The 14,424-nt window shown below is 36.8% G+C and overlaps 1 protein-coding gene across 1 annotated transcript in view; it reads left to right on the top strand.

Annotated features, from left to right (window-relative positions):
- Nucleotides 1-14,424, top strand: part of KDM4C (lysine demethylase 4C) — a 245,200-nt gene that overhangs the window by 145,238 nt on the left and 85,538 nt on the right. Inside the window, exons 13-15 of the mRNA XM_050986882.1 lie at nucleotides 6,032-6,213; nucleotides 7,066-7,282; nucleotides 8,252-8,328. Coding sequence (XP_050842839.1) covers nucleotides 6,032-6,213; nucleotides 7,066-7,282; nucleotides 8,252-8,328 — 476 coding nt within the window. The remainder of the gene's footprint in view (nucleotides 1-6,031; nucleotides 6,214-7,065; nucleotides 7,283-8,251; nucleotides 8,329-14,424) is intronic.

Here is a 14,424-nt window from a genome sequence, read left to right as displayed (position 1 = left end):
CTGAGTATAGTCAGATTGTGAGACCCCTTTATCTGGTTACCCGCAAGAAGAACGACTTCCACTGGGGCCCTGAGCAGTAGCAAGCTTTCGTCCAGATCAAGCAGGAGATCGCTCATGCTGTAGCCCTTGGTCCAGTCAGGACGGGATCAGATGTGAAGAATGTACTCTACTGTGCAGCCGGGAGCCATGGTCTGTCCTGGAGCCTTTGGCAAAAGCTGCCTGGCGAGACCCGGGGCCGACCATTGGGATTTTGGAGTCGGAGCTACAGGGGGTCTGAAGATAACTATACTCCAACAGAAAAGGAAATCTTGGCTGCCTATGAAGGAGTCCAAGCCGCTTCGGAGGTGGTTGGTACAGAGGCACAACTCCTTCTGGCACCCCGACTACCGGTGCTGGGATGGATATTCAGAGGAAAGGTTCCCTCTACCCACCATGCCACCAGTGCTACTTGGAGTAAGTGGATTGCCCTCTTTACGCAGCGCGCTCGAATTGGGAAGTTAAATCGCCGTGGGATCCTGGAAATAATTACAAATTGGCCTGAAGGTGAGAGCTTTAGTGTTGCAGATGAGGAGCAAGAGCCAGTGACCCGGGTTGAAGAAGCCCCGCCATACAGTCAGTTGCCAGCAGAAGAAACACGTTACGCTCTATTCACCGATGGTTCTTGTCACGTCATAGGAATGAAACGGAGGTGGAACGCAGCTGTATGGAGTCCCACTCGACAGGTCACAGAGGCTACTGAAGGAGAGGGTGAATCTAGTCAATTCGCCGAAATCAAAGCTATTCAACTGGCCCTAGGTATTGCAGAGAGAGAGAGGTGGCCAAGGCTCTATTTGTATACCGATTCTTGGATGGTAGCCAACGCTCTATGGGGATGGCTGAAGAGATGGAAAGAGGTGAACTGGCAGCGCAGAGGAAAACCAATTTGGGCTGCGGAAAAGTGGAAAGATACAATGGATTGTTAAAAACCACCTTAAAAGCATTGGGTGGGGGGTCTTTAAAAAACTGGGAGCAGCATTTGGCAAAGGCTACCTGGTTAGTTAACACTTGAGGTTCCACCAACCGAGCGGGTCCTGCTCAGTCTGAGCTCCTTAATATAGTAGATGGGGATAAAGCCCCAGTGGCCCATGTCAGAGGTTTGTTGGGAAAGACAGTATGGATCAACCCTGCCTCGAGTACAGACAAACCCATCCGTGGGATTGTCTTTGCTCAAGGACCAGGTTATACATGGTGGATAATGCAGAAAGATGGAACAACACGGTGTGTACCTCAGGGAGACCTGATTGTAGGATGAGACTCATATATGAATGTCATTGTTTGTTGAATGTGAGACAGAAGGAAACTGTAAGTGTCAAAGGTGTGAGCAAGTAAGATGAGAGGAATGCGTAAGTGTCAAAGGTGTAAGTGAAATGAAAGTTTTTATTGTGTGTTCATGATATGGGATAAGGGGTGGAGTGTCGTGGAGTGACAGCCTTTGTCCCAATATCGTGTGTTGTGTCTGGCATCTGCGCCTTTCTCCCCACCCCCCCCCCCACCCCCGGCCGTTTTGCCGCGGCGGGGCGGGGAGGGAGGGGGTGAGGGTGACCTTGGCTTTTTGCTGCTTGCTTGCTTGCTCCTGCTGCTTTTTGCTGCTTGCTTGCTGGCATTGCTTGCTTGCTTTCTGCGCTGTTCTTTTTTTTCCCCTCCTTTTCTTTCGTTCCCTCTTTCTTACCCTCCCCTGAAGATACTGTACCGTCTCCGGACCTGATCTGGGACGTCCAGGACCCCCCAGAGTCTGCGAGAGAAGCTCAGCACCCTCCACAGCACTGCCTGGTTTTTTTTTTTCTTTTCTTGTGTTGGGGAGTGTTCCTTTGTTACTTGTCATTAAATAGGTTTTATTTTCCACTTTGCTCCTCCGAGGAATTCCTTCCCGAACCTGGTATTGGGGGAGGGGTGGTTGGAGGTTTGTTTTTTTAGGGGACTCCCTTTTGGAGATTTCCCCTAATTTGTCCTAAACCAGGACAATTCCCCAGCTCCTTTTCATGTGTTTTGTAAAGAAAATGCTCTATATAGACATACATTATATTTCACACCACTGCATTGGCTGTCCTTTATCTTTCAAATTGCCAGTCTTGGGCTATTGGTAGGTGCTCTTAGAGCAAGGCCAAGTTACCACAATGAAGGCATGATTGTATGATGGTGTATATCATAGAGTGTTGTTGGTTGGCAGCATTGCATAAGGTACTATTCATCAAAACTTGCTGTGCCAGAACTGAGACCCTTCTCAGGATCTTTCAGAAAAATGGCAATATGTAAGATTATGAATGAAGTGTCATGTTCATAGCGTTTCTTGAAACATTATATACTGGTTGTATAAAGTAGATGCTTGTTTTTTGGTGGGGTGTGGGGAGCAATGTATCTCACTGTAGGAACAGATGCTTCCACCTGTTTTTTCAGGTTTTGAGTACTTGCAATTGGCACTGATTCACAGCTGAATTGAAAAGTAGGCTTGCTTATGACAGTAGAGTTTCTGAGATCTTTCAGTCAGTATGAACACTGCAAATTGTTCTCTGTTCTTATTTTGAGAATCCCCAGTTAAGGTGGATTTTGAAAGTCGCTAGTTAGGGGCAGCAGTTGTTTTGTGCCCTTCTAATAGATACATCTGATCAGAGAAACACTGAGCTCACATGAAGCCATTGAGTGTCTACCCTGAAACCGCATGCAAAAGTGTGAGTCAGGAAAATAAATTTATTTTAAGCTGAGCCACTGATTGCTCTTCAACTGAATAGTAGGTAATGAAAGGAGTAATTTAAGAAAGTAAAAGGAGTGAGAAGCACTGGATAAACAGAAAAAAAAATCTAAAAATCTCTTTAGCTTTCCACAGTGTTTTTGGATATCGGTAGGACATTGGTATTATCAAATGAACAAGTGAAGAAAGGCCATTAATTGTGCCAAGACAGCGGTGTTTATTACATCAAGTAATTATATTCTCTATGCCTTCCCTCAAACAGTTGGAGAGCTGGTTTTTCTTTTAATTTCCTTGCCTGTTTTTGTTAACCAGATTCTCAGTTTTGTTTATGGTGCATAACTTCTCTGCCTACATGGAAATCAGGAAGATAACTGCACTTTAACTGTCAGAGAAGTTTATGTGGAAATTCTTCCTCTCACTGATGCTGGTGCACACATGAAAAATAAAGCACACAAAATGAAACTGCCTAAGTTCTACTGATGCAGAATAGTTATGCAGAAGATTGCATTCCTCACCTTCCTGGTGAGGAAGTTGTTTAAGGGAGCATTTTCATGTTTTGTACATGCTTTGTAGTGGGGTCATGTACTCTGTAACTTTTTTAAAATACCAGTTTCTTTGGAAATTTAATTATTTCACTGTGGGTGGGTGAATGTTGATTAAAAGGACATTAAATAATAATTCCAAAGTCTTTGAAAGATGATAATTAGGCTCAAGGTTGACTAGGAAATTCCGGAGGAGAACTGAAATTTATTGGTCTTACAGTAGTGATAAGAGAGTATCAGACAAAGCTTGTAATCCTTAGGAATGTCTATTCTGTCTTCTCGTAATTTGTATCCTGTCAGTGAACCCTTCAGTACTGGATTAGGCAGCTTCCCTCTGAAAAGAGGATTGATATTTTTCCTTTCTTCTTGTGGTGGAGAGAAGTGAGGGGTTGCATGGTGTAATATACCAGAGGATCATATCAGAGAGCTTGTGTAGTTTATGCAGAGACACAAGAGTGCAGTAAGGATCATGGAGAAGACAGTCACACCTCAAGGAACCTAGAAGGACATAGAATTCAGAATTATAGATGTTATAGATCAGAGGTAAATAAATGTGGAGCGTTTGCTTCTAGTCAGCAGCTAACTGGAAGTGCTCTAAACATAATGTAAAGGAGAAGATAAATTTATTAAAATAGTGTTAAAATTTTATGAGTTTGTAATAGATAGAGTCTTGTACATATACATATGACATCTTGTCCTTGGCTTCTTTTGGAATGAGGTTCAAAAATAAATACAAACTCTTGAAAGCAATGAAAGGCTATTAAAGCCAGCTTTATTCTTGTTTTATGTTCTTTTCAAGTTCTTGTTTGGGAGAGCTTTTGTAAAAATCACACTAGAGGGAACTGAAATTATGGAGTATATATGAAATTAAGGCGTAAATACTGTTTTCATTAAAACCAGAACCAATATACTAATGAACTCAGCAGCCTGCTGTAGGCAGTTGAAAGTCAGAACCCTGTATGAAAGAACTTCAGTTATCAACCCAGAATGGGTTTCAGGACTAAAAATATGAAGAGAGATTTTTGAATAAAGAACACTATAGGGTGAGGTTCTGGGCAAAGGCTTCTACTATCATGGGAGAATTCTTCAGCAGTGGTAAGGAGTGGTGCAGTCGGAGGATGTCAGTTTCAAAGGTGATCATAAGTATTGAAGATAATACAAACCTTCACAACAATTCTGTGTGCCTCTTTGTTTTCTTCATAAGGGAGAATCAAGCTCTGAATTTTCTGTGAGGTCACAACTATAATGAAAATATTTAAAATAATGGTATAAGCTCCTGAAGGGAAGTAATGTAATAGGAAAAATTAAAAAAAATACCTGTAAAGTTGAGGCTGCTTGTAAGATGGCTCTTTAAAGGAAAATTTAAACAGATAGAAAGAGAACTAGAGAAATAATTTTCAGAGCTATGTGTTTTACAGTTCTTTAAAATTGCAAGCAGTAGAAAAAATATGATTGGACAGACTTTTTTTAAGCAAAAACTTAGTTAAGCTTTTAACTTACAAAGTAAGTAGTTAAAAAAGTTATAGAAGTAATGCTGGCATTTTATATGTTCATCTTCTCCTCGTGTTCAGCTCTTCTTTCACTGATGTTCTTTTTGAAGGTGAGATAGCTAGAGATAGATAGAGCTTTTCACCAGAAAGCTCTACTGCTAAATACTGGTAGCTTTTTTGCAGTTTTCTTTGTGCCCTTCTACCCAGATTATTGGCAAATGTTTATTGAGTTGGTATTAGTTTTTTTGAGAAACTATAAAAAATGGATTAAAAACCACATGCAGGATATATTTTTTTTTATTATTGCATTTGGCTTGCTTGTACACAATGATTTTAGTTGATATTTTATTCAACACTGATAAAAATGTTGCCAATTTTATAGTGGTTTTGTAGCAATGTGTGACATTTATCATAGGAGATCCATAAAGCCTCTGCTTTTTCGTAAAGTGGAGAAAGCGAGAAAGCTGTCATGGGCTGAAGGAATGTGATGAATCAGCTTAATGTACTTAAATGTTTCTCTGTGTTTGAATTTTCCTCTTCTAAAGTGAACAGTTTTTCTTAAATACATCATTAGTACAGGACAGTATACTATAAATTGCTTTTGTTGTCTGAATGTTTAATTCTAATATTTTCACATTTTCCTGTCCTCATTCACATAATTATTCTGATTGACACTTACATGCCTTTTCATTGATTGTGGAAGATTTAATAGGCATTGTCCATATGATCCAGCATGTTTCTGCTACATACATCTACTTCTTAGATCTGATTGTTCCCCATTACTCCCTGGCTATATCGTTTGCCCTTTTTTCCCCTTTGGAAAATGAGTGTCACTCTCCATGAGGAGTTTGTGAAGTGTCATCCTGTGCAAGTAGAGTGATTTGTCTGGCCCTGCTGCTGGGACTCAATATGTTCCATCCATAAGTAATTTAGGGCTGTGTGCATGGAGGGAGAGGGGATAGAGTTTGGAGGCATTAAAGAGACCGTGGGAGAGTGAGACATAATATTGTTGATATGAATACAAATTGTAAATGGTAGGGCTATTTATGCTTTACATGGAGCAGTCAGCTCTTGACAGAGATGTCAGAGCATGTCTGAGCATGTCAGAGCACTTAATTGTTTTTCCTAACACAACATTCTTTAGACTTCTGCGTCCACATTTGCACACAGACTTCTTGTAAGATTGTTTGACCTTTGTTAGCGCACATGACAGATTCATTGTTATTTATCTTCCTTCCATGACTGTAATATAGCCATTGTTTGCTTTCTTTTAGAACTGCTTGAAACCACCTTAATTGAAGAGAAAGTTCAAGAGTCAGAGGCATGGGCCAAGCCTCTGGTCTACCTGTGGCAGACGAGACTACCCAATTTCAATGCTGAAAAAGAATACAATGCAGCTTGTGCAAAAAAGGAACCTCACTGTGCCGTTTGCACTCTTCTCATGCCATACTATAAGGTAAGCAAGATTCTCACAGCTTCTGGATGAAGTGTAAAATAGCTGCCTGGCTACTTAATTTCAAAGAAATTATGAAAAACATAAACTTAAGTATTTAATTAGTAAGAGAGGTAAAAAACTCACTTGCATTAAAATTAGAACTGATACTTTGTTCACCTGCATCTATCCTTGGCTGCAGAGGCTGTATACCTCCTACTACCATTTGTGCTGGGCTTGTGTTATGTGTGTGTGTGTGTGTGTGTGTGTGTGTGTGTGTGTGTGTATTTTCCCTTTTGGTGTGGTGAACCCAGGTAGATTTGTATCTTCTAGCTATTTCCTTATATGTCTTTCTCCAAATACTTTTTATCAGGGCCTCTTTTATGCTGCCTTTGTTCAGTGTTGAGGAAATAAGTGTTTTCACAGTACTTAGGCCTTCTGAGGAAAAATATTACCTAGGAAACAGTCTAATGCAGAGCACTGTTTGATGCTGTCTTGTGGGAATTACTGTGTCAAATGGCCAATAAAAATGCTGCTAATTTGGAAGGTGCTAAACTGGAATTTCCTCAGCATGGGGACCAGGAAAAAAGCCTTTATTGCACTGGACTGAGTTAAATGGCCCAAGAGGTTACAGTACCACTGAACTCCACTGCAATAACACTGGTTTGCAGGCTGAGTGCTATTCCAGATGTCATAGTTATTTGGAGCAATCAAGATAGGATGACTATGATAAATACTTAGAAGCAGTTAATTTTCTTATGAAACTGTTATACTTAGTACGAAAGTTGGGAGGGGTGGAATAGTTTTATCATTGTCACAAGGAAGAGTAAAACCCTCCTTTCTTTTACTTAAATATAGATTTTGTTTATTTTCCAGCCAGACAATCAGGATGAAGAAAGTCCTAGTTTCAGCGAAGCAAACTCAGCAGAAACATTGACAGCAGAAAGTGTGAAGACTAAACCTCTTATTCCAGAGATGTGTTTTATTTATAGTGAAGAAAACACTGAAAACTATCCATCAAATGCCTTTGTTGAAGAAGATGGAACAAGTCTTCTGATTTCATGTGCAAAGTGTTGTGTACGGGTTCATGCAAGTAAATAATCTAATTGTTCTGTTGCCAGAAATGTAATTTTAAATTTTGCTTTATTGATAAATAATAGTTAGCTAGGCTTCTAGAATGTCTTTAAAAGTACTTGAAGAACATTTCCATTTGTAATGCTTCAGTCACTGGCTAGTTTTTTTTGAAAACTGCATTACATTTTCTGTGACTTATAGTTGCTGTAAAAATATTGAAGAATTAACTGTCATGTAAATTTTTAATGATCAGAAACTTCTGATTCTTTTTTCTGTTCTAGTGATTTAATTACTCTTTTGCTTCTCTATTTTAAATCACTGTCCAATGGTATTGTATCCTATTAAATAGTTAGGGTGAAATTCTCCTGGAGGACTTGTGAATATTACTGTTAAATTTGGGTGTGCAGTATTTTCCTTCACTTAGCATTCTTTTTTATTGCAAGAGTAACTGATGAATGCATGGATTTTTCTGCAGTATCTCCTAAAGACTGTAGAACTGTAATAGTAGAACTGTATAGTAAAACTATAGAACTCTTGAAAAGTAGAACTGTAATAGTTAAGTCTAAGAAGTCCACGAGATATTTAGAAATATATTTGCCCAGAATAAATGTCAGTACATTAAGTCACAATTTTACTTCAGGGAGAGTTGGTGATATGATACCGCAATGACAAAAATAAGAAATTCATTGTGATTTTGTTCTTTGGAGTGCTTGGAGTTTTTCTTGTCCAGTTTCATTTACTGGGTGTTTGTTTTGGTTTTCTTATGAGGGTTTTTGTGGGTTCTTTTTATTTAGGTTTTGGGAAGATGTATTTTATAGACTATGACATTAGTAAGCCTAGATTGTAAAAATCTCCTTTGTGACATGATAGATGTGTTTTATTAAAATTTATGTATAATTGAATTGTATTTATATATAATTGAAATAATTGTATTACATCCTTGATTAAAAGGCAGAATATAATAATCAATCCAGCTCTCTTATTCTAGGTTGCTATGGTGTTCCTTCTCTTGAAATCCATAATGAGTGGTTGTGTTCTCGATGCAGAAAAGAAGCCTGGACAGCTGTAAGTTGTTTATCTATCTAACACAAAAGAGATTAAGGGGGGGGGGGGAAGGTAGCATATGCATTATTTCATGTGGTATGTAGCCTGTGTATTTTTTCTGATCATGCTTGCTGGGGAAAAACTATTTGTTAAATACGAGAATATTTGAGTGTAAAATGTAATGGCGTTTTGATACACAAACTTGCAGTAGTTTCTTAGACTCCTGAAAAGGATTGGCTAACAGGATATAGTTCTGTAAAAAACAGTGTTTGAGCAAAACTGAAAATTAAAATGCATGTAAAAGAGAGAAAATGTGAGACTTCTCCTAAATAGGTAGAATTCAATTTTTGTGTTTCATTGATTACTAGAATACCCTATTATAGCTTCCTTTTCAGGCAGTTGTAAATTTGGGGATCTTCTGAAATAATTTTGTGACTGTTGTTCTAGATTCAGGGGAATATCAAGGATAAAAGTGTAAGTCTGTTGTTATGAGCTCAGAATTTAATTATCGGTTAAACAAACAGGGTTAGGAAGCCCTGCTACTCTATCAAAAACTGAAAAAATTTAATTTCTTTCAGGGAAATTACAACTATGGTGTGGAAGTAGGGAAGTTCTAAGGAGCAGATCCTTATTCATGAAATACCATTTAATAATTCACATGAAATACCATTGAATAAATCACATGTTTTTTGTTAAAGACACTGAAAAATTTAAGATATGCCTTGGGACCTGTTATTAACTACAATATAAAAATAACATATCTGAGTGGAAATTAGGAGTGTCTTTCAACTCTAGTACATTTTTTAAAAGTCACTGAAAGAATTGTAAAACAAAATCCAGTCTTAAAATATCTTAATTATGTGTCGTAGAAAGATTCTAAAATTGTTCTTAGGTTTTAAGGTTACAAATAATCTTGAAGTGGTCATTTAGATGGCAGGAGCAAGTGAATGATAAGAACAAAAGTGAAGTGTCTGATGAGTCACTTATACTAACATCTGTGGAAAACATTAATTTGAGAAGAATTATTCACATTTTACTGATAAGTTTGGGGTTATTCTCATATGATGCATATAAGTTTCTCATAATAAGAAAAATCTGAATTTAAGGGAAAGTACTGTTTTAGCCAAATTATTTCAGGAGATGAGAAGAAGTAGTGAATGATATATCAAGACCATATGGGAGTCAGCTGAATAAAATTTTTATGTGATGAGGTTTTAGAACTGATGACATGTTCACTTTGTGACTGGAGTGGTCACAACTGCAGCTGGCAACAGGAACTACTGCTTAGGTGGAGTCTGCCATATTATGTGTGCCTAACTGACAACTCATAAGTAATCTCCCTATCTCTGCTGAACTTCATATGATTTATTTTTCAATAAAGTTTAACACTCTGGTAGCATCACATTACGTAAACTCTCCCAGTTTCTGTGCAATAATCTTAAATTGCTTAAAACAGACCAGTTTAGATTTCCACAAGCACACTCTATAAACTGTAGAGAAGGCTCAGTGTATTTCTGCACTTTTTAAGTTAGCTAACAAGAAGATAATAGGACTGAAAGTGAGCACCATTTTCACCATGCAAAGACTAGACCATGCTTGTTATTGGATATTTGGACAGTTGGACAATTTTTTAATGTAAGCTTTACCTGTCATATATTTAACTGAACTGATGTGATTTTTTGTGTGTATTGATTATTGTACAGTTGAATTGTTAAAGCTACAAAATCATCTTTCTGTAGCTTTGTTTTGGTAACCTGAATGAAATGAATTTGTACCCCAAGAGAGTCCTTCATTCAAATATGCCTGTGGAATAAAATTCCATCTTTTTGCCTTAAGTCATCATTAGGTTGGAAAGTTTTAATGAAATATTGAACAGTTTGTTTACTTACAAACTTGTCCTCTTGTCTGCTGTCTTCTAGTCTTTGTTACTACATGTCATTCACATGCTACTACATTCACTTTGTTACTCCATGCTATTCACATGTTCTTTTTCACCTGCAAAATGTTGGAGCAATAGGTAGTAGTCATCTGCTACCCAAGATAAATAGCAGAAATCTTGCTGCTTCAGGAAAGTGAATAATGCTTTGTTAAATACAAACACATGAATAATAACAAATTAACTTTTTTATAATATGGTCTTTCAAAAGTTTTGACATGCTGATCTTGCAGTAGTAGCAATCTCAGAGCTATTAGTGTTTGCAAGAATTTGCATAGCTTAGATGAGGTGACATCAGCCTGGAAAATATGATGTTGTTTTTTTAAAAGATACAGAACAGATGATGCGAGGAAGTAGATGGCAGTCAGCCTATCTCAGATAACAAGAAAAATATTGAACAAGTGCTGAATCTATCAATTTATAAAAACCTAGACAATGCCAGAATGCTAAGAGGTGTCTATTGAAGGACAGGACACTGATTTTTTTGCTGTGGCAGATCATGGGAGTAAGGAATAAGCAAAAGTTTTCATGAATCCTGATTTTCAGATGCTTTTGATGGTGTTTTAAATTCTGATATTGGCAGTGGCAGAAGAGAGATGATGAAAATAATATTTGCCAAACACATAGCAATATGTTTGGCAAATATATTTTTGTTGTTGTTAAAATATATTTCTCTCAACATTAATATCTCAGACCACCAACCATCATTCTCATAGGGCTCTTAACACCATTAAGAGAATAAATTTCTGGGCATCATTTTCATGTCATTATGGTTCATATGTGGAAATCTAAACTGGTCTGTTTTAAGCAATTCAAGATTATTGCACAAAAACTGGGAGAGTTTATGTAATGTGATGCTTCCAGAGTGTTAAACTTTATTGAAAAATAAATCATGTGAAGTTCAGCAGAGATAGGGAGATTATTTATGAGTTGTCAGCTAGGCACACATAATATGGCAGACTCCACCTAAGCAGTAGTTCCTATTGCCAGCTGCAGTTGTGACCACTCCAGTCACAAAGAGAACATGTCATCAATTTATAGAATCTGAAACATGACACGAGGATGCTTGTAAAAAAAAATCCATAGAACAAACTGTATGCTCTTTTCAGCTTTGGTAAGAGTCCAGCTGAAAAACTGTAACAGTAGACATAAAATGTTCAGAATACCATGGTGTAATATACAGGAGTTGCAACTGAAATTGCAAGAAAGCAAAATTCTTTTAATCATTCCTGATAGATTTCAACCATTCCATAAGGGAGGATTGAAAAGGTATAATTTTCTTAGTGTAGTGAAGAGAAGGCAGAAAGAAAAAAAAATCACATTCTGTAATGTAAAATTATGTGTGTATGATTAAGAGTAACGTAAACAATTGCCATTCTGGAATTTTTTCCTCTTCTGTCTAATCAGATTGTCTCCAGGAATAACTTGTACCCACTATCCTTCATATTTTCCACATGACTCCTTCTAAGAAAGGGAATCTCGGTCTTGTCTTTTAGGGACAAGATGACTTGTAGAGACTTTAAGCTGCATCAGCAGAAGTTAATACCAGGAATTTTTATGAATTTTTATGATTTTTTATTTCTGAAACTAGTGAACAACAGGGCTAGGATATACGGAGATTTAATAGAGAAGCTACTTCTTTGAGATTTTTAAAAACATATTATGGAATCATTTTTCAGGAATAGTTGAAGAAGGCTTGATTGTGCCTTGAGGCAGAATGATAAAGTAGATACTGAATTTTGTTTTTTCTGTAGTTCTCTTTTGCTTGTTTGGATAGTATTATTCATTGCAAACAATGTGGCTGTGGTTTTCTTTGGGGAAAACTTTTATTAGTTTGGCATCCAACTTAAATATTGTAATATATTTTTGCTTGTGTAGAACCTCAGTCCTGACATCAGCATGATAATAATTGCTGATATGTATTTCATCCTATTTGTGATTTTAGGATAATGTTTCTGTCCCTTCAGAGTTTGGATGATAACCTTAGATTATCCTAACAGCTTTCACTTCAAAATAGTACAATACTTTTATCTAATCCTAGAATTATACTTGAGATAATATGGTTCTCTTTTAACCAATCTTCTGTGCATTGAAAATGACTTAAATATAAATGAATTAAATATATGGCTATCCCAAAGTGCGACCTTCCCTGTTAAAAATCAGCAATTCAAGTTAGTCCTACCAACCTGCAACCTAAAGTTTTATGCTTCATTTGAATTAAATGCATATATTTATTTTCTGAATAAATTTTTAAATTTTCATTATTTTTTCATGCAATCGTAGATTACCAGGTTGGAAAGGGACCTCAAGAATCATCTGGTTCAACACCTCTTGGCAAAATCACAGAATAGACAAGATGGCCTAACCCCCTGGTCAGATTAATTTCAAGTGTCCAGTGTAGGGAAATTTACTTGTTCTCCTGGGAGGTTATTGCAGTAGTTTTGCTGTGAAATTTTTTCCTCTTGTGTCTAATCAGATTGTCTCCAGGAATAACTTGTACCCATTACCTCTCATATTTTCCATTTGACTCCTTGTAAGAAAGGGCATCTCCATCTTCTTCGTAGCTACCCTTTAAATACCAGAACCTGATCAAGTCTCCCCTAAGGCTTTACTCATGTCTGGACAAATGACTTCCCAGTCCTTTGGTTATCTGTATGGTCTTTCTCTACATGTCTCCATCCTGGCTACACTTTTTTTGACCAAAACTAAACAAAAAATGTCTTTTCTATACCTGTTGTTTTACATATATTATTTTAATTGTATTTTAACTTGCAATGTAGTACCATAAGTCTCTCTGGAGAGGGATATAAAATTAAAGAAAATTCCTTATTTGCACAACCTTTTATTTTTCTAGAGGAATATAGTGTGAGTGTATTCTGCATTCCAACTGACACAGTTGAGACTTCAAGTTTCTACATTAATTAAATGAAAAATCACATTGGTCTAAATTTTTGTTCTGGATAGTCATTGCTAAAACCTGCAGCTGTTGCAGAAGATCTGAAACAGATTTGACTCTCTATGGGAATTACATATACACATGCCTTCCAGAATTTACATTTTTTATCTCAGAAGAGTGAATAATATGGGAAGATTTACTTATTAGGAAATACTGACTCCCTGAAAGTCCAGCTTCCTGGATGTTTGAAATTGTTTTCCCTATACTTCATATTGATTCATAGGAGAAGGAGATTAAGCTGAAGATGACCCATCTGAGAAGGTCCCTTCTGGCTAAGGCATTAAATCCTGAAGAGAAGTTTGATTGGAAAACAATGAGAAAGAAAGTTTCATGTAATGAAGAATGTAATGGAAGTTATGAAACATTGGTACAACCTTGTTTCAGAGTTCATTTCTTAGGAGAAAATATTCCTTCTTATTCCTCTGCTGAAAAAAATTGTTTTAAATTCTGTTAAATGACATTTTCTTAAAATCACAGCAGTTATGTTAACTTCATGGAAAATTTGGTCTCTGTTAGGTTTATGTATATCAGTATGACTTTGCAAAGCAGGGAAACATGAGAGCACTGTAGGAATGAGAGTTGTCTTAATAGCTAAATCAGACTTTATTATGTGTGGATCCCAACTATGAACATCATTAAAATATGAAAATCAAAAAATACCTATAAGGATTTAGATTGACAGAGCCAGACTTTTCCTTGATGGCTTTTCAAATTTATATTATCAGAGAAAACCAATTTTGAGATTCAGAGCATACTGTTTTTTTGCAGTTTCGGAATTTTAAGTAGCTGAAGAAGTATGCTTTGCAATACTTTATGTCAAATTTTCACCCTCTAGGATATACCTGCATTCATGATACATAATACATCTTTATATTCTACTAGGCAGTAGGTCCAGATAACAGTTATTGACAAAATAGAAGAGTGATACAGAATGGTCTATGCTAATGGGCAAAAGTGGCCATAAATCAATCCCCCAAAACAATATAAAAAAATAAAATTATATTTAATAAGACATCTGCATGGATCCTGAAAGTGTAACTGAATTCATATAAAGTGCCTTGATTGAGAACGAACGCCTCATTAATCTTAAATGCTTCAGCTAGAAAAAGTTAGTGAAGTCAGGAAGAATAATGACAGGCATTACAGAGAATGTAACATACTGTACAATGAGCAAAGATGTGGTCACCCAGTAGGTATAATACATAAACATGGAGTACCTTTGTTA

This window comes from Serinus canaria, chromosome Z, assembly GCF_022539315.1.
Source record: "Serinus canaria isolate serCan28SL12 chromosome Z, serCan2020, whole genome shotgun sequence".
Taxonomy (NCBI): Eukaryota; Metazoa; Chordata; class Aves; order Passeriformes; family Fringillidae; genus Serinus; species Serinus canaria.
This window is presented reverse-complemented; position numbering and strand designations above follow the sequence as displayed.